General features: G+C 43.4%; 1 protein-coding gene across 2 annotated transcripts in view; it reads right to left on the reverse strand.

The window, feature by feature from the left end:
* Positions 1-21,235, reverse strand: part of MEGF11 (multiple EGF like domains 11) — a 1,491,879-nt gene that overhangs the window by 1,261,663 nt on the left and 208,981 nt on the right. For both annotated transcript variants that reach the window (XM_078683026.1, XM_078683027.1), the window contains exon 3: positions 19,878-19,970. In XM_078683026.1, the coding sequence (XP_078539152.1) occupies positions 19,878-19,970 (93 nt within the window). The remainder of the gene's footprint in view (positions 1-19,877; positions 19,971-21,235) is intronic.

The raw sequence follows: 21,235 nt of genomic DNA on the forward strand, positions 1-21,235 counted from the left end.
TATTTCCCTGTGCCAGCCGGACCATAGGACCGGTCCAAAAGTAGGATCCCACCACTTTCCAGCAGTGTGTGCAGGTGTACAGAACAATGAGATCCATGTGGAAGGCGTGAAGCATGAATGCAACAAGGTGAAACTACATGCTATGGGCAGATGCGTAGCCCAGAGATACTGCAGTTAGTACTAACACTGTGGTGTGGTTGAGAATGAACATGGCAGGTGTTTGCGTGTGTTGGAGTTTTTGACTCATTGAGGTATTGGTCTGAATCCTGGGGTGAACACTACATATGGAGGAGTGCTTTGAGTCATTGTTGGCACTGGAATTGAGGGTGCTGTCGGTAGACTCACAAACTGGAGATGTTTTAGTGCACTAGACGGCCCTGGCAGAAGGAAGCTGGATCTGACTTTGGAATGGGATGCAAGGATGAAGCTGTGAGTAATCTTGTGCCTGGGAGCACGTAAGTGAGATGACAAGAGAGAAACAGAGGCAAGCGAGGAGGAGGAAGAGAAGGGAGAGGAGAAGAGAAGAGATGGAAGAGAAGGGAGTGAGTGAGTGAGTCAGGTGGGACAGGGAAGCACACTGCCCGATACTGTTGTATCACAAAGAAGGCAGTGCCACACTACCCACTACCCCCAAGGGACGAAGCTTCCTTTATGAAGACATTTTGGGACATAGAGTCTCTTGTTAGAATCCCTGCGCTTTGTCACAACCTGCGTGGCAGATTAAAGATGGCGGCAGCCATGAAACAATCAGTTGAAGAGCATTTTATGAGCTCACAAAATTAGCCACTTAAAAAAATAGCAGGAAACAAAAAACAGCAAGCAAAAGCTCATAGTACAATAGATGTTGGTTTTGCCTTGCTGCTTACTAACCCAGGAACAGTCATAAAAGTATGGCCACTTACCCATGTGGCTACAACTGGGAGACAAGGGATCTCAGGAAGAAACCCCTTCTACAATAATCTTTCATCGCGTATTGTTTTGCTGCACCACATTGGCTAGTTAAATTCTTCTAAAAAAGCAAAAACACCACTTATTTGAGCGCAGTTCTGGCTAACGACTTCCTTACATGAAGTGTGGTAGGAAATCTGAGGTTGGCAATCGCGGGGTAATGTTTAGGACTATTCGTCTAATTGTGTGTCTTGTCTTTCACACAGACAGTGGCGTGATACGCTACACAACTAATGCTTTACATGTATGTGTTATTATTGGTATGTTAAATATGTGAGGATTCCCAGTATGACAATGAGGAGTAATTCAAAATCATTCTAGTCTCTGAAAGATCCGATTGGTGGACAAAGCTTATCTTCATCAAACCACAAATCAGCTAGAGATGATAAATGTGACGCAAGCTGTGGCAGGTTTTGTAAATTAACAACTTTATAGGCCAGGCATTCGATCTTGAAAAGGGCCTGGCATCTATGTGCATCCAGTGCAGTGAGTGTGGATCACAGTAGAGTGTCCCCTCTTCCAGGCCTCAGCACCAGCCAGACTGCAGAGTGAGCACAGTTCTCAATGTGGCCACTGAGGTTTTAGAAACCTCAGCTAAAATCACACTTCCTCCATCAATTGAAAGAATATGCAAGAGTTGAATATGGTGCGAGGGGGGCTGTGGACTGGCTGCTGCGGCTGCAGCACACAAATATGAGCATGACAAGGAGATGTGTGTGGGGAAGTGCTTAATTTGAGCCAGTGGTTTCCGGTGCTAGGCACCAGCACTTAATTGTCAACACTAGCGCTTACAACAGTCTGCCACAAGTTGGCGCTGTCTGGCTAATTCAGGATGACCAAAACAGCAGGTAATTATTAATTCAATAGACTTTAAAAATGACTATTACCTGCCACCCAAGCCATTATTATAGCTTAAGGAGCTTGAAATAGTCCTGTCACACTTGTAGGAGTGTGATAGTTAGTAGTTGCGTTGGTACTATCAATTGGCCTCATAGCAGAGGCAATGTGTGGTGCCAGCTGCAGTGGCCTCCTGACGAGAGCCCTGGCACTGTTGTTTTACAAATTAAGCACTATAATCGCAAAGTGGAGTGTATCTTACCACCCTGTTACATCACCTGCCGTTGACAATTAACACCTATACCCAAGGGCCGACTGAATGCGCCAGGCCTGCTGTGTCTGTCTCCCCAAGAGGGCCCTTACATCAAAGTAATATCATTGCAGCCTGTTCAGCTGCTGAGCACCTGCGGCATTCACAGCCTACAAATGTGAATAAAGTCATGCACCTAAGCCTGTGAGCCAGGGCAGGTTAGGGTGGCTGAAGAAGCTAGGGGTTTGCCAAGGAGACAAGGCTCGCATGCACACAAGATGCACAAGAGCATTCAATAGAATGCGAACAACAGCCTGCATTGCTAGCACCCATATTTGGACTTCAGACCTTGATAACAGTTACCTGGTAACCAGAAATGCACTTTGGGGGTTGTTTACTAAGGTTTTGCACAGGTGCTGGCAGGCCTCAATGTGGGACAAAACATTATGTTGATTTAGTTACCATTATAAAAGCCTGCCGACTAGATGTGGGTGAGCCACTGGAAGCTTGAGCCAGATGTCTAGCTCAGCTCGAGGCCAAAACAAGCCAAGCCCTCATGTGGCTTCTGCCTGCCACCCATGCTGTAACCTCATACACCAAGAATTAAACACATGGTAGTGACCTTTTATGTAAAACGGGCATGAGACACAGATAGCCATTTAGAGGCTAAACTGAACAATGTGGAACCAGAAAACATTCAATCAATCCTGGCTTCCTCGCAAATTGTGTAATCCCTGACAAATATTTTATTTCACAGAGCCTTCATTTTAGGTCTTGGCTGGACAGCGCATGCGCTGTCTCTTCGAGACATTTTATTTGCAAACAGTGGGCTTAGAGCCCACCCACAGCTTAACATTTGTTCGCTTCAGCATCACTCTAATTTACTTTGTCCCAGTTTTTTCAAGGCACGTCTGCATCATGTCCTTTTCTAGAATTTAGCCCTCCCCTAGAGCATAGACCAACTACTTGTGGCCTTCAACTGCTCATATTTCTGGAGCTACCTTTTTCTGGTGTTCAAGCACTTCATCTGAGTGCTTATGTTTACAGACCCGGTTAAAGAGCAAACAATTTACAATGGGAAAAAGGGTGCTAATTATTCCCCTGAACCACTGCAAACTGTCCATTGAGAGGCCTGAAGGTGTAGCGGTTGCTAGCGCCTTAACTCTTCCACAGCGGTATCTTCAAGCAGTATTCTACATTTCACTGCCAAAAGTGAGCTGGGTGATAGTAAGCAGGGAGAACGAGCAGCAACATAGTGCCTTAGTGCCTTACAGCCAAACTGCAGTGACCATCTGGGGGTGAGGGAGGGTTTTTTCCTCTCCATTCTCTGTTGCCCTGCTTGATGGGCCACTCTAAGAGGCTTATCACCTTTTCTGTGCTCTGCCATCATGTCCTTGATTACACAAGTGATATCATACAGGAATGACAGGCCTCAAATGTTTTAGTACTGCCTTGCTGGCTCCCCTCTCCTCACCATTAGTCACTTAATGTATGCCACTTTTTTGCTTTCCGCCAAATGGCTAACTCCGCGTTGCCCCTAAATTAGAAACACAGACATTAGGAATTAATTCTAGAGAGTTTGGCAGGGTGGTGGCTCGGAAGAGCGGGCAAGCCTGGGGCAGGAGCAGTCTCTGAGTGAATGGCACAGGCTCACTTGACAGACTAAGCCCTTTTTATTGAACATGCTGCACACTATCCATAGGCTGTTGTTGCCTGCTTTGCTGTTGCATGCTGGGCACCCCGAGCCTATGCAGTGGCTCATATACAGTCTTGTCACACACAAACGTCCATGTACCTTTCACAGATAGCAAGTTGGAAGTCGCACAGAGGATGGGCATTTAGATTGCGGCACATGTGGGACTAGTGTGGGTGCTATTCCAGATCATTTTATTTGTGTTGTCCTTTATAGAACTCACTTTATAGAGCTCAGGGGGCCAGTCAGTTAAACCCCTCAGGTTCACAGGAGAAGGCGAGCATCTTGGATTGTGTCCTACAAGTGTTGTGTCCCTCTAGAAGCTTTCACGCAGTGTGTTTGATTGTTCTAGTGGCATGAACCTCACAGAAGCTTGCAGTCACCAGACTGTTCTTTGTTCTGTTTTTCATCATGGGGTAAATAAATAAAGAAACTATTTTCAGGGATTAGCAGACTAAGATCTGTGATGTAGGACGTAATTTTGAAACGTTACTTCTGGTTTGTACAAATGGTGGCAACCAGAGGCTGCCAGCTAACAGGACCACGTTACTTCATGCATGCTGGCTGCTTCCTAAGCACTTCTTCACCCTCTCATCACACGCCCTCCAACCCACCTTGTGTTGTGTTGCTTGTCTGGCCCCTCCTGCTAGGCAAAAAAGCGTTATGACGACCACATGGCCACATCATAGCGCTTTACTCCATGATCTTCAGCCATGATGAACAGCAGTAGTGCTGCTATATAACATGGCTGAAAGACATTGAAATTGTCAAAGTCAATAGCTCTTGCATTGCTGAGACCTATTGGCTTTGCCAATGCTTGTTCCTCATTGTCATGCTTGAGAAAACCTACAAATACAGGAGTGTGGGGTGCGCAGTCTACAAAAGCCTCTTGTGTTTGATTTAATACACTTGAGTGTTGCCCTCTGATAATAAGAATCAAGGCTAAATACAGGGAGAAAATGACAACTCACTTTCCTGTTAGTGCACAGAGTGGCATTATTGTCAGGGTGGGGGACATGAATATATTTAGGTACATTTTAAAGACTCTCTCTTTTAAAAAAATGCCTCTTAATGTAGTGATATAATCTGATGTACTAAGATGAAATGCTTACGAGCGTTAATTAAATGTAGTTGTTTGAATTTTGAAGCAAATCTATCAAATTCAATACATTTGTTCTACAATTTACGTGCCAAAAATATTCAGGGTTCGTGCTGAAAACCCTCATTTTGTTCTACCACACTTCTGCCTCTAGGTTTTACATGCAAAACTGGAGGTGCACTTGGAAAGAAGGGACACAGGATGCCATAAACATTCTTGTGTATCCACTGTCAGGTTGCTAGAATACTAATTTTGTTGTACCAAACTCTGTCTCTAGGCTTATTGTGGTTAAAGCGCCTGTTCCAAAGTCATTTTAGTGTTAGGGGTGGATGGATACTATGATTGCTATAGTACCCTCCAACACACATACACACCCATCAGAGACCAAGTTTAGTTTGGCCAAGGACTTTTGCCATCATGAAAATGCCCAAAGTGGGCAGGATTGGTATCCGGAACATTTACCTTATCGGACTCATGCCCACCCACTAGGTAGTGCAAGGTATACATCTGCCACTTCCAGGCACCCACTTCAGAACACTTTCTGTCCTTGAGGAAGACCAGAAGAGGACTTGACCAGCAGTCTTTGACCTGAGAGTAGCACTGATGCTGGTTCTGCTCCTGCTTATTCCCAGGACAATGAAGTGGGCTCCAAGTGGACTCCAAGGGTCACACAACTTACCTCCTATTCAATATACAGGGATACAGCAAGCTACACAATGTCTTCCTGCAACTGCCCAGCTGACAAGTGGACTTGGAATGTCCCTGGTGTTGTCCTCTGCCTGACACCATGTAAGACTCTCAGTGCCTCCCCTGAAGTCCTGTGGACTACTCCTGCGGTGGATTGGGACTTAAAAGACTAAGTCAGAAGGTAAAATCTTTGACTAGGACAAACTTGGTTAGTTTTTCTAACCTGCACTCAATGGTGATCAGTGTCAAATTGCACCTAGGTCTCTGTGCACTGCGACAATTGACTGTCATTGGTGCTTCGAGCTTATAGGCACCACTCCTACTGAAAAAAAAACATATCTCCGGTTCCTCTTATTGGATTGTTGTCATTATTTTTATGTCATCAGTGCTTTAACCCCTTCGCTGCCAGGCTCCCCCGTGCCATGCCCTATTTTGGCTATTTGGGGTAGTTTGCGCTTAGACCCCCATCCCTTTTTCTCCACATAAGGCAACCACGCCAAATTTGCTGCTTATCTTCCAACATCCTAAGAATTCTGAAGATATACAGGGTTTGTGTATTCCCCTAGAGGGGACCGAGAAATTAGGCAAAATACAGAAAAAGTTTGGGTTTTTGGGGAAAAATTTGAAAAAAGTGCTGCTGACGTCAGCGTCTGTGTTTTTTCCCTGCAAATGGTATCAATGAAAGGTTTGTGGTGGTAAAATCATCATCTTCCCAGCTTTCAGGAACAGGCAGACTTTTGTCAGAAAACCAAACTTTTCTACAGAGTTTTTGCATTTTACTGGGACAGTGCCTATTTTTCCTGTTTTTTGTGCTTTCAACTTCCTTCCAGTTAGTGGTAGAAATGAGTAAAAAAACAATAATGGATTCCAGAAAGTTATACATTTCTGAAAAGAAGACAACATTCTGAATTCAGCACAGAGTCATTTGTGCAGATCCTTCAAGGTTTTCCTAATATAAAGTAACAGTTGAAATGAAAAGAAATTGAAATTGAATTTAAAAAACAGCCATTTGGGCCTACATTTTCACCTCTAACTTCTTCTAAATATGCTAGATTTAAAAAAAAAAACAATATACTGTTTTGTCTGTGGGACCCTTCTGGTTGTGGCGATATATCGGGCTTGTAGATTCATCAAGAACCCAAGGTACCCAGAGCCAATAACTGAGCTGTACCTCGCAATGGTTTTTCATTGTGTACCGGGTATACAACAATTCATTTAGTAAAATATAAAGAATGAAAAATAGGTATCAAGGAAACCTATGTATTTCTGAAATGGGAGCTAGATATGGAGTTTAGAAGCAGTGGTTATTTGCATAGCTCTGAATTTGTAGGTAGTCATACCAGTATGTGAATTAGAAGGCAATTTTCAAAATGTCTTCTTTTTTACACACTGTCTTACATTTAGAAGGCAGAAATGCATAGAAAGACAACTAGTAATAACATGTGTTCTACTATTCTGTATTCTCTAAATATCTCAATTAAAATGGTACCTCACTTGTGTGGGTAGGCCTAGTGCCCGCAACAGGAAATGGGTCAAAACGCAACATGGACACATCACATTTTTCCACAGAAAACTTGACCCTTTTTTCAATGTGCCAAGCTGTGGATTTTGGGTCCTAGCTCAGCCGGCACCTAAGGAAACCTAGCAAACCTGTATATATTTCAAAATTAGACACCCAGGGGAATCCAGGATGAGGTGACTTGGGTGGCTATCACAGGTTCTGTTACCCTGAATCCCGTCAAACCTCAAACTTTGTAAAAAAAAAAACACTTTCCTCACATTTCTGTGAATGAAAGTTCTGGAAACTGTGGGGAGCCACAAACCTCCTCCCAACCAGCATTCCCCAAATCTTCTGATAAAAATGGTACCTCACTTGTGTGTGTAGGACTAGTGCCTGGGACAGGAAATGGCCCAAAACACAACGTGGACACATAATTGTTTCCAGTGAAAACTGACCCTTTTTTGCAATGTGCCTGGCTGTGGATTTTGTACCCTAGATCAGCAGGCACATAGGGAAACCTAGCACACCTGACAATTTTGAAAAGTAGACACCCAGGGGAATCCCGGTTGGGGTGACTTCAGTGGCTCTCACCAGGTTCTGTTATCCCTTGAAAACCTCAAACACATTTTCCTCACATTTCAGTGATAAAAAGGTCTGGAATCTGCGGCGAGCCACAAAATTCCAATTACCCAGGGTTCTGCCAAGTCTCCCGAAAAAAATGGTACCACACTTGTGTGGGTAGACCTAGTGCCTGTTGCGTAATATGTAGGGGACCCCCTCTGAAAGAGCAAACAAGGTCAGGGAGAAGAGGGGAAATACAGAACAAAAGTCTCCCTCGCGACCTAGGTCGCGAGGGAGACTTTTGTCTAGACCTAGTGCCTGTGACAGCAAATGGCCCAAAATGTACTGTGGAGACTTCAAAATTATCAATCACAAAAAGACATGGTTATGCAAGGGAGTCACTTTCAATTTTGGTCCCGGGCTTGGCACCCATCTAGGGAAACCTACCAAACCCAGATATTTCTGAAAACTAGAAACCTGGGGAAGTCCAGGGAGGTGTGGCCACCGTGGACCCCCCAATGTTTTCTTACCCAGAATCCCCTGCAACTCCCAAATTTTGATAAAGAAAATTAAATTTTCCTCACATTTCTGTGTGGGAAAGTTGTGGGATCACTGGGCCAACAAACATTTCCTACCACCCAGCGTTCCCCCAGGTCTCCCAATAAAAAAATTGTACTTCTCTTGTTTATTAAAAAAACACAACCCATGGGTCTAGTGGGCTTTCTGCACCCAGTGGCACATTGGGGGTAATACCCCCCACATCTACCCCCCCAGGACGGGCAGAAAGACTGGCTCTTTTTTGTTTGGGGAGGTGGGGGCTTTTACATGCCCTTTTTGGGCAGCCCCTACCCCTACATATTAAAATGGGGGGTGACAGAAAAACGTTTGTTTTATTGTTGTGGGTAGGGGTGTGGTCTTGTCTATTGTGGGCAGGCCCCATCCCTCTTTTATAATAAAAATAGAAAAATCCATGGTGTCTTGTGGGATTTCTGTCCCCCCTGGTAGGCAGATGGGGGGCAGAAAACTTTCCCATTTGTTTTGGGGAGGGTGAGGCATTGCATGCCCAATTTGGGCAGCCACCACCCTTAGGTTCTGAAGATAAAATAATCCCTGGTGTCCAGTGTGCCTTCTGCCCCCCGGGGGGCAGATCGGGGGGCTGTTGCCCCCATCTGTCCCCCATGGGGGGCAGAAAGACTGACTATGTTCAAAATAATATAGGGGGGACCAAAGGCTCTTGCCCGAAGGGTTGCTCCCCCCTCCCTGTTGTCTAGTGGTGGATCCCTGCTTGGGGATCACCCTCCTGCGGCGACCCCCAAGCAGGGATCCATTAGGGAAGGGTAGCATTGGAAAAGGGAGATTCTCCCCTTTCCAACGATACCTCTCCAGCGTATTTCAGTGCTCGGGGGCTGAGATAGCCCCACTAGCACCGAAGCAGTGAAACTGAAATGAGCAGATGGGCTCATTTCAGTTTCACTTTCAATGTTATGATGTCAGCACGCCTCGGGAGGTTAGGGAAGACCTTCCCCAACGTCCTGAGGTAAACAAAATAAAAACGAAATCCCTCTGCATTTTGCAGCAGAGGGATTTTGTGGTGGTGTGCAGAGGATGTAACGGTTAAATGGGCCGGTACTGGACCGGTACTGAGTACTGGCACTTTTTTGTTTTGAGAAGGAAAGTACCAGAACTTCTCAGAAACAAGCAGGTTACTGCAATTCTTTTTTCCATTTCAAGCACTGGATGTCATTCTGCTTACTAGTTTTTTCTCTATGTTCTAATCAGGTTTGGGATTTTTATTGTTTTTCATTTTGTCTCTATTACTGTTTTGGTACTACATACATACTTTATACATTGTTTCCAAGTTAATCCTGTGTGCTTTGTGCAATAGCTACCAGGGGGTTGAGCTCAGGTTAACATAGTGACTTTAAGGGTTCACTCTGACAAGGGCTGTGTTTATTTATGGAGGTGGGATATCAACCACCCTAAATTAATGACCCAATTCTTACAAGTGGCACAGTGGGCGATAAAGAAAGGGTTGGAATGCAACCCAGAACAATTGCAAGTGGTTTAGACAATTTTCAAGCATTCGCCCATCACCTTTTTTGTGTTTGATCACAACCAATTAGGGTCACTAAGAAAACAAAACAGTAGAGGCCGTAACTGACTGAGCACTGGGGAGTAGGTGCTGTTAGTGTTGACAGAGGAGTTTTTAGAAGGAAGTGCTTTACCTGCACTTCTTTAATTTGAGAGGAATAGTACCAGCACTTCTCAACAGGGGTGCAAAAGTTATCACAACAGAGAACTGGCACTTGTCAGTCACATTAGGTTAGTACCTGCACTTCTATATTGTCACTTCAAGCACTGCTTGTTGACAGTATATACTACATGAGTAAACTTGTATGGCATAGTATGGGGTTGGCACACAGTATCGAGCATGAACACATTTTCCAGGGATGCTTTGAGCTCTCAGCCCACCAATGGGCAAGTGTACCAAGAGACCCCATCACCTCAAGTGGAAAAAGTGAGAGGGTCGGGACAGTTCCGCATCCTTGAACCAGATTTTTCCCATCCTGCCTCTGGTATTTGTCCTCTACGGTTGGAGAGAGCCTCACAGGTGCTGCCTTAGAGGTGCATATGAGTAATGGCATGGACCAGAGGCAGGGGCGTAGCTTCATTGGGGTGTTTTGCGTGTTACACCCCCCAATAAATGTATTTTCTGATAAATAGTTGGTTACAGGTGCTTTCACTCGGATATTGTGAGAGGTCAGTCGGAGTTCAGCAGGAATCTTTTCATATACAGACAAACTACACACAAACTCTCGGTTTTGGAAGTCCTCAAAAATATTGGGTATTTTACAAAATATTATGTTTTCTCTCTTAGTACTTCTACTAATCGGCTTTCCTCTCCCTTTCCACAACACCTTAGGCCCCTCTCATGCTCCGGCTTGTCATATAAAGTATTTAAACATTATATGCCAGCCTGATTGTCTGAAAATCCGAAGCTAATCCCTCCATCCCCCCTCCTCCCTCCATCCCCCCATTTTACTGGCCAAGTTATGCCCCTAATCATAGGCAGCAGTATAGAGTTAGCAGGAAAGGGAATTAAAGGAACAGGGAGAGAAATTAAAGAAAAGGCTGTGACGCAGACCGTACTAGGGGCGAGGCCAGGTAGACAATCGTGGGGGGCAAAGGGAAAATCTTTGGGTGCCGGACCAGAAAAGTGACCCCTCCAATTGGTGTAGTTTTTCTTGGCCCTCTGTAGAAGTTGAACAGGTCATATTTAATTCAGCGATTGGCTCGCGTCCCATTTTTTTTTCGCGGGAACCTCATAAATGAAATACGCTGGCTCAGCGCCCGGGCCGGAAATAAGACGTGTGAATAATGCTCCATTCTCAATCATTGTCAATGCTTTCATATTCCTAATTACGGCAAAAAGCAAGAAATCCAGGGTAAGACAGTGCATTTTTTCTGCTTTTTTTGTTCGCTTTTGCAAAATGAATGCAATTTAATCAGCGATGCCACCGCTCCGAGCTGCAGGTGACACTCCATCGTGTGCTGCACTTTGGGCACAAAAGAAGGTTTTATCTCTGCGCCTTAATGGACTTCGCCACTTTATTCATGCAAAGTTCATGCCCCCTCCTCAGACTAAATTAGCATGGGCGCTAAAATCACATACTTAAGGGCTGGGAAACTTCGAACAAGCCTAATTTTCATCCTTCCACCGATTCTGTTACTTCTTAATTGTTTAGCTCAGTGGGTTGAGAGCCATCTCCAGAGATCTAGTGTACCATGCAGGGCACAGGCCAGAGAGGCAGCAAAATAACGACTTTTAAATACCGCCCTGCACATACCTCGACGCCACCATTCCACTTGCCCTATATTACAAAGTATACGTGGAGTTACATATGTTTGATTAACTATGTGATCAGGTGCAAGATTTCCGATGTTATTTTGACCTTCAACCTTTTGAAGTCGATATATTCAGAAGCAGTGTGGTGTATAAAAATAATATCTATCCCGGCGCCAAGAAGCATCCAGGTTGTGGTATGTGCTATATACACATCACCAAACAAACTCATGGTGGCTCAAATAGTTCATACATCTTCTGCAGTGACCCGTGTGCGCTAAATTATCCTGCAGTATCCGTCTGTCTGTCCATCGTTCTGCGGTGCTCAATGGAAGGAGCACGACGGAGATGGTCAACAGGTGAATTAGCAGCTCTTTCACACGTGTGTTGTTTTATTCACCCTGTTATAACTACACAGTTTTTCTGAATTTTATCATGCATGATAATACAGACAGTATTTTTTGGCAGTATGTATCTAACGTTTGACCTACCCCAGGCTGTTCTGCCACCCTCGGGGAGTTCCTCCTTCCCCTATTGAAGCCTTTACAGTTTAGATTCTACAGAAGTTGCTTTTGCAAATTTTTTAAACTATAAAATAAAGTCAATTTGTTCTTGAAGAGCTTTCTTTCGAGCCCTTGGGCATTTAACCTAGCAGTGGGGAATATGGAACCGGAATAATGTCCTCACTGTTAGAACTAATGTCTCTTTTTCCTCATAGTTAACACTGATTTTGTAACTCTGCATAGTCAATATATATTTATATATGTATTACACCGGTGGTAATAGCGCAAGTGTAGTGATGCTTAGGTCAGTTTCCACAGGAAATGTATTTTTTTTTTATAACTTTGACACCGTTCGACCGCCTACACTAAAGTCTCCAAAAAAGTACATTCTCCTTGGATTTTTCATTGGTAAGTTTCGTACAGTTCCCCTGAGTGGGGCGAAGAAAAAACGGGATCCCTGAGGAGTCCTTGCCCATTTTAATTCCTAGGGGATTCTTTGCTCCGCCACTCAAGATTACAAACAATTTGGCAAAAAACATTGGACTTTACTCAAGCAAGTGCATTTGCTAGGTTTGGTGTAAATCTATTGAATAGTTTGAGAAATTAGGGCCTGATTTCTATCTTCGTGGTATGGACACCGTCACAATAGTGACGAAGTATCCATACCACCAAGACTGCGGTCCGCCCTCCTCTTTTAAATGCAGATGGACCTTCGGTTTAATTACAGAGACTAGTCCATCTCCATGGTGATTAAACCAGTTAGTCAGAGGGTGACCTCTAATTCCACCCACCTAATTTACATGGGTGGAATTAGAGGTCATTTTACACTGCCCATCACGGCCACGAACACACTGGCCGTAAGGGGTAATGTAAACTATAAAATGTTCTCATCGCCATGGGAGAGGACTCCCATGGCGAGGGAAGCTTTGTCTTATTCAACTGTTAGCCATACATCTTCGTCATGCTTGATGGAGCCAGCCGCCAAACAGCAAAAAACATTGACAGGAACTGTTGTGATGGCACCTGCAATGCTTTAAGAAATGACCACCGGCTTAACGGTATTTAAAAATGTGGTGGGTGAAGTTGCTGTCAAGGCAATGACGTAAATTACTCTGCCGCCCTTACTCTCAAACCTCCATCCGTCAAATTATAAATCATCCCTCAAGTTTTTAAAGAGGTGCTCGGATGGGTATGAAGAGGTTACATTTTAGAGTTAACTGGGGCCGTATTATGGAAAGTGCCCTGGGGTGCAACAGGCATGTGCGCTGCTTTCCGCTCCCCCGGGGCACTTTGGTATTACTGAAAGGGCCGCAAATGCTTGCACAGCCCTTTCTGTACTACAGATGGCGCTGGGGCACATAGAACACTGGTGCTATCACCAGAATGAGGGAATTCCTTTGCCTCTGCACCCGCGTCGTATTTCAGAGGGGAGCGCAAAGAAGCTGTCAGGAGGTGCACTGTCTATGCGCCCCTGATGGCAGCCCTCTGGAGGGGGAGGGGTCATATGGAGCTCACAGACATTCCCTTGCAGGCAGGTGCAGTCACTCAGTGCACCCGCCTGCAAGGGGATCCCCAAACCCCCCTAAAAGTGCAGACGGGTTGCCGTCTGCACAGTGAACACACAGATTGGCTGCTTCAAAGCCACTCCGTATTTCACTTGAATGTGCTGCGCCAGGGCAGAACAAGTTCGCTGCTTTTGAATCTGCCATGTTCTGATTGGCAATCTGTCACAGAAATATTTATGTAGCAGCCACCATCCCTCCACAGGGTGCACAGAGCACCACGTTGGGGAAAATCAATAGAAAAAGGACGTATTGTGGTAGAGTATATACACCAGGACCCCCCGGTCAACTGTGGAGGCCCAAATACAATAAAATAAAGATAAAAAAATATATATTTTTATTAAGAGATTTATAGATTTTATGCTGGATTCGTAAATCATGGACCCTCCATGATCCCACAGTGGCTATTCACATTAATTGATGATGATCTCTTAGACTATATCTACATAAAATCAAATGGGAATTATAAAGTGCAATCATATGCTTTAAGGCTTCATGGCACTAACAGATTGAATGACAGATAGGCATAACAATGGTACAAAGCAAGGTCTGCAGGTACGTAACGGGGTGTCTCCCAATAAAAAGACCCTCATACACATGTTTTAAAGTTCTTAGGTTCTCGTAGCGGTATATGATGTGTCCCCGCTCTTGTTTTACACGTGCGTGCGTAATCCTTGGGTCAATTCTTTGTGTGCACCCTCCGCCAGGAGGTTTTACCTTTGGTTTAAGGCAGTAGTGATCGTGGAAAAGTGGATGGTGGGGTAGGGGTGACAGTTTGTTTAAAAAACCCGGACAGCCAGATAAGGTACTTTAATCGGTCTGGATTCGGGTACAAATTATTCAAAATTGTGCTGCTGTGGAATCTGTTATGAATTCAAGCGCACTTTATAATTGTGGTTAAAAGGTCGACATGTTTCAGCCTTAAGTGCCAAAAGGTCAGTAGGCTCTCTTCAGGACCAGGGAGTGGTGAGGTGACTTATAGTGAAAAGAATAGGTAAATTTAGAATCTGATTCTTCTGGCAGTAGAAGGTCGCATTGTACCTCTACAAACAGAGCAATTTGCCTCTTCGGGGGTCGCGGCTTTTAGGATGGAGGTTTCACTGGTTCCTTCTCATCCTTGCCTGCATACTTGTGCTGACTCTGCCCAGCAACGCCCGGAAGCCTACTGACCTTTTGGCACTTAAGGCTGAAACATGTCGACCTTTTTAACCACAATTATAAAGTGCGCTTGAATTCATAACAGATTCCACAGCAGCACAATTTTGAATAATTTGTACCCAAATCCAGACAGATTAAAGTACCTTATCTGGCTGTCCGGGTTTTTTAAACAAACTGTCACCACTACCCCACCATCCACTTTTCCACGATCACTACTGCCTTAAACCAAAGGTAAAACCTCCTGGCGGAGGGTGCACACAAAGAATTGACCCAAGGATTACGCACGCACGTGTAAGTAAAACAAGAGCGGGGACACATCATATACCGCTACGAGAACCTAAGAACTTTAAAACACGTGTATGAGGGTCTTTTTATTGGGAGACACCCCGTTACGTACCTGCAGACCTTGGTTTGCGCAGGACGAGTGATCCTTTCCCCCACTTGATTATAAATATCCAAACGGAGACTGAAAGGATCCTGACTCTCTCTCCTCAAAATTGATCATACATAACAATGGTACAGCCTTAAAAAAAGCAAAAAACTCTTAACAAAATAAGTAACTTTTCTAAGCTCCAATAAAGTATCATTCAATCTGATGGAGACCAGAAGAGAATTCCACAACTGAAGGGCCAAAATGGGAAAGCTCTTCCCCCAGGTCTGCTCCTAAAAACTCTTGGAATTAAGAAAAATGGCAAATTATTGGACATAAGGGATCTCCTGTAAGGAAATCTAGGAACTTAATGCCTGAAAAAGCTTGGAGCCTGTTTTTTGTGAAATGCTTATAACAGTAACATGATGCTTTAAAATGGATTCTCTTTTCTTTGGGTAATCAAGTACGTGAGTCCAATTTCTAATACAGTGCCTCACAAACAGTGACATTTCTGAATATTAGAAATTAGCCTCACTGTCTGGTTTTGAGTAATTTGGAACTACTGTAGGGATTGAGATGTGAATCTGAGATAACAAGCACTGGTGTAATCCAATCTTGAGTTGATGGCAAAATTGAATACCATTGCTTTGTCATTGTATTTGTCAGGGATGAATGATATAATCTTCCTCAACATTTTTAATTGGAACAAGATTTTACCAATGAACTAATTTGAGAAGTCACACCCACATTTCTGTCAGTTAGGAAGCCAAGATTCATTACTCTTTCAGGCTGTACAGTAAGAGACCATATGTTATCTTTACTCAGAAGTAAAATGTCCATTTTATCTGCATTCAGTTTTAGGAATTTGCCGGTCATCCATTGCAATATGGTGTTTATGTTAGGAGTATCTCGATGCTGGAGTGCAATCCAAGTAAAAGAAGAGAAGGATAGGAAAGGAAATTTTAAAATAGCCAGGTTTGAAGAAGCTTTCTGAAACTGGTGAAGTTGGGGGAGGCAGAGATGTGTACGGGTAATTTGTGTGAGTGATGGGGGCCAAGGATCAGGCACCATATTTGGCTATATGAATGCGGCGGGAGCAGAGCAATAGCGGATCTTTTGTTCTCAGATTTCTATAGGGGAGGCAGGAGTAAAATTTGATTTGAAGATATACAGGGCCCTTGATCAATAGGGATCTGTATACTAAGCACAAGAGTTTGAAAATTGCGTGCTCCCCGATAGGAAGTCAATGAAGAGACTTTAAAGTGGGCTCTGAGGAGCATTGGGGTGGAAGTTTGAAGACCAGGCATGCAGCAGTGTTTTGAACCACCTGAAGCTCTGATAGTAGTGATTAATTTACTGCACCACAAGGGTATTTCCAGAATCCAGGCAGCTGTCCACAAGAGCCTGGTTGAGAGTTCTGCTGGAGTGAAGGGGCAAGCACTGAAATGCATTTCTAAGCATGTGCACTATTGCAAAACAGGTGACGCATGTAAAGCCTACCTGTCTCACATTGTGAGGGTATCATCTATTGAGATGATACCCATCTATTAAGATGATACCCAGCGATTATCCTCTGAATTACTCCTGAAGCGCGGAGACACCCCAGGGTATTTGCGTGCTATATAAGTTGCCTAAACATATACATAAACAAACATAAGATTCCTACAATTTTTACCACCTTTTTTGTTGATGCAATGGCTCTAAATTCTGACGGCCACTAGACGTCCGACCAATGCCCATGTGCCTTACCAAACAGCAGAATCTCAGTTTTGTCGCTGTGAAGTTGCAAGCAATTTTGGGACATGTAGGAGGCAACTTTCCTCATACCTTCTCCGAATTTGAGTTTTGAGGATTCAGGGTTTGGCCACATGGAACTGATTCATTGTGTGTCATCTGCATATGAGATTACATCTAGGCTGTGTGATCTTACCACCTAAGCCAGTGTGGCCACATATATGTTAAAAAGCGAAGGGCTCAACGAGGAGCATCGTCTATTGACATGACACAAGATTGAAATGTTTTATGTTGATTGACTGCGTGCGATTGCTGAGGAAGTCTTGAAACCACCCTTGAAGCTTTACTCCGGACACCAATCTCTGAGAGTCTATGGACCATAATGGAATGTGAGATGGTGCCAAATGCAGCGGATAGGTCTCGTAACACCAGGATGACAACAAGCTGCGTGCTATCTGCATATGAGATGAGATGAACATTGCAGATTTGAAATAAGATTAGTGGAAACCACATCTTATATCACTCTTTTGGGGTCTAAAGGATGACACAATTGGAGTAAATTCAAAAATGCCTAAAAATGATCTAAATCAATTCAACACAGTTTCTTTAAAAGTCATCCGTTCAGGATGGCGTGATTCACTGTGTCAGAAACGGCGGGTAGATCAAGCAGAATGAAGCAGGGCAGATCATATCTTAGTCAATCAATTACCATTACCAGTGCATCTTCCAAACATAGTTCAGATCTAAAGCCCATTTGCCTATCACCTAGGAGAATATGTTCCTCAAGAACACTAGTCAACCAACAAGCAACACATTTCTCTCCCATCTTGGTAACAACAGGCAACAAAGACATAGGTATGTAGTTTGCAACTTCTTGTAGGTCTAAATTCGTTTGTATAAACAGTAGCTTACTGCAGAAGGAATAATTAAAAATATAGGAGAAAGAAAGAATTATAATGATTGCCATCGCTTCCAGAACTCTCACCGGGCACATGTCATCTGGAGATGCAGATTCACATAGCCTGCCCTACACCATTGCTTTGGAACAACGTATAGATTGTGAAACAAATCAAGAATTGTGACCCTCTTGGATTGGGAGCCCATGGGGGTCCTTGAGGGTAGATGTGATGTGTATATAGAGTCTTGAGCCAAACATGCTGCATTGAATAGGCCTCATTTAATTTTCTGGGGTATTATTAGGGAGCGCCTTCTATAAGCTGCTACCGTAATCCAGGTGGGATATCACTATAGTAAGGATAAGGACAATATTTTGGGTGAGACATAGTAGATGGAGGCTACCTTAAATCACTATCAGTAGTAGAATACTTGTTAAACACGGTTTTAAAGATTAGTCAGAGAGTAGCACAGTAAACGTTTTTGAGAGGCTAGTATAATCAGAGTAGTAAGAGATTAGTTTGCTAAGAGTTGGCTAGAGAGTACATTAACAACACTTGGTCAAGATTACCACCTAAAAATTGACTTTTTCAATATCAACATATTGTGATCAGAATATTGGCAACCAGAATATTGTGATGGAAAAGATATATAGTTGTGCAATAGTTTCTTACACTTAAATATGGGATATATCTTCAAGGTACAGAGATGTGGGGTAAAGAACAGCAAATCTACACCTAACAATATATGTTGACATTCACAATATTCTAGTTGTTGATTTGATGACAACAATATTTTTAAATTTCAATACTTTTGCACTCGATATTCTGATTTATAACCTCTGTAAACAGGGTGTGTGTGTGTGTTCCTATTTCCTTCTTTTCTAATGTCATTTTCCTTCCCTTAGGTCTCCCACTGTGATGTTTAGGGGAAATCAAATTCACAGTTTGTGACATGAACGATCATTACTCATTTCTTATGATCTATGTTATGGTAGAGAGAATTCACAGCAATGGAAGATGAATGTTGAGTAAGATAGATTGTACAAATATAAATGGTATCATATGAGACATCATTTAGTAAAGCACTAAGCATAACTTTAAGAATTTAAAAGGTACGAAATCGCCCAGAATTGAATAATGGACAAATGATTATAACAAACTAATGAGATACAGAAATAATTTACCTATAAAGTTGAAGAAATGTTAAATTAGGGGTGGGCGGTTAATTCTGCTCTCCCTGTAAAGTATACAGAGTTTTGCCCACTCCACATTTTCCTTGTATCGCAGAGTTCTATTAAAACTCCACCAACTGCCGTGTGGTTGAGTTTTTTTTCATGCACGGTTCGCTAACAGTAAGTTGGTGAGCGCAAATTGGCATCCCTCGTGGGATTTTCAGGTGCAAGGATGGCACCCATCAAGATTTTTGTGGGCAGTTGTGACCGTTCGCGGTGAGAAAACTGCCACTTGAGTAGAAAATCTACTTGAGAGGCATAAAAGAAGAAGTGCTCTCTAGCAAGCAACATGGTGCTGTTCTCAGTAATTTTGCTGCGTGGAACAAGCTCCCGCCGCTAAAAATCAGCGCGATGTGCTGATTTCGTACGCTTGTAGGTTTTCATGTAACTCCGTGGAATTCCATGGTATGAAACTCTGCAAGTTCTACCCACCCTTATTTGAAAACAAAAAATGCACAAAATTTCAATTTAGGCCAGGCTCAATTTGTTTTCATCCTGTATGTTCTGTTGTAGTCCTCGTTCTACCCTTCTCCTTCTTGTCTGGTCAGAGCATTATATGTAGCATTACAAGAAATTAGGTCACAAATGATGACACAAAATGTCAATCCTGATTATAGGAAGTAGAGATGGCATTTTACTATGTACTAGATTGTCTATATAAAAGTCTTACATTTATGAAAGATTGAGAATGTAATAGAGCAACAACAGGTCAATGATATATCAAATGCCACCACTGTAATTAACATATATATTTATGTTAATACAACGTACCACTGTGTTCATTAACACAGGTGAACTGTATTTATTGTGTGAATATTGATTATGAATACAGTTCTTCACTACACATCAAGATTCAATCGGACTATGACGTTCTACAAGGGAGGCACCCTTCTCTCATAAACCTTGGAAACTAGTCACTCATTCTGTGAAATGTTTAAGAAAAGTGCCTGCTCGGGTTTATAAGCCTTATAACTCATGCTTCAATTGTTGGTCATTACTCACCACTGGAGCAGTCAGTTCCTCCCCAGCCAGGCTCACAGTGACACGTGTCAGGTGAAACACATCTTCCATGCATGCATTCTTCTGTGCAGAGGGCTGTTCAGGGAAGCAGGACAACATTAAGAATTAGAGCTATGCAACAAGTGTGACGCGTGAGAACCTACATCCCTGAAACACCAACAAAGCTTAGTAAATATAATTTCAAGACCCATTAGCTGTTCGTTCTCAAATTAATTGTCATTTCACACAGTGTGTTTTCAAGCAATGAGAAAACTGCACGACAACAAAGTGATATCTTAAGAGGTCTCCTGCCCATGGGTGCACTAAAAAAGTGTTTGACAGAGTCAAATGGCGAGCGGGTCTGGTCTGCAAGGCTGCTAACTCTTCCTCATTAAAAAAGAAAGAGAGATAGGGTTTAGTACCTAAAGAACAAACCAGCCATGAGTGTGTGAAGGAAGGTAGACAAAGGACTTTAAAACATTGGGGACTTACTTATGACGGAAGAAGATGTAACTTTCAGAGATGTTCATGCTGATCCCAGGGAACAATTACTTCTTTGGTATTTATTATAGTGGGATTGCGTAAACTCTGGAGGGTGGAACACACTGAAAATCAGAAACGCAGAAACATCGGGGTTGAAGAGCCTACGCACAATTGATGGTGCATAGAGATCTATTACCCTGTTAGACCGGGCGTTTAATGAGCACATAGTGCGCTTCTGCCGCTGTTTCTGGGTAGAAACGGTCCCCCTGCACACCACCATGTACTCACACCACGGCCATGATCATACAGCATCACAGAGACATGCAGCCAGAGTCTTCTAGACTCCTCTCACTCGTCCACTGTATGGAATTCAACCTGACCACTGGTTACTTACGTTGTTCAGTTGATTGGTTTCGAAAGCCATTTCATTTTTAACCCCTTCCGTGCTCGCGTCAGCCGTTGGCCGACGCGAGCACCACCTGCTGGGTGCTGCGCTCGACCGTTGGCCGACGCACCCCCACCCAATCCGCCGAACGCCCGCACCGCGGCGGTATTGCTGCCGCTGTAAACGGGTTAATAATGCTGCTGATAACATGACAACTATATATCCTGGGGCATTGATAAATGATAGAGGATAAAAGATGCATCAATATGATGTAGTAAGTTAATCTCTGTCTTTTGACAATGTGAAATGTCTGCTGATGGGCCTCAACAAAGTATACAACAACAAAGTATACAACAAAGTATTTGCTTAAGAAAAAAGCATTCATGGAGTGAGCATACCTCATGGGTTGTATGTTACTACAACACATGCCTTTACCACACATGTCCTTACCACAAATGCCTTTACCACGCATGCTTTACTGCACAATGCCTTT

The sequence above is a fragment of the Lissotriton helveticus genome, chromosome 3_1, assembly GCF_964261635.1.
Source record: "Lissotriton helveticus chromosome 3_1, aLisHel1.1, whole genome shotgun sequence".
Lineage (NCBI taxonomy): Eukaryota > Metazoa > Chordata > Amphibia > Caudata > Salamandridae > Lissotriton > Lissotriton helveticus.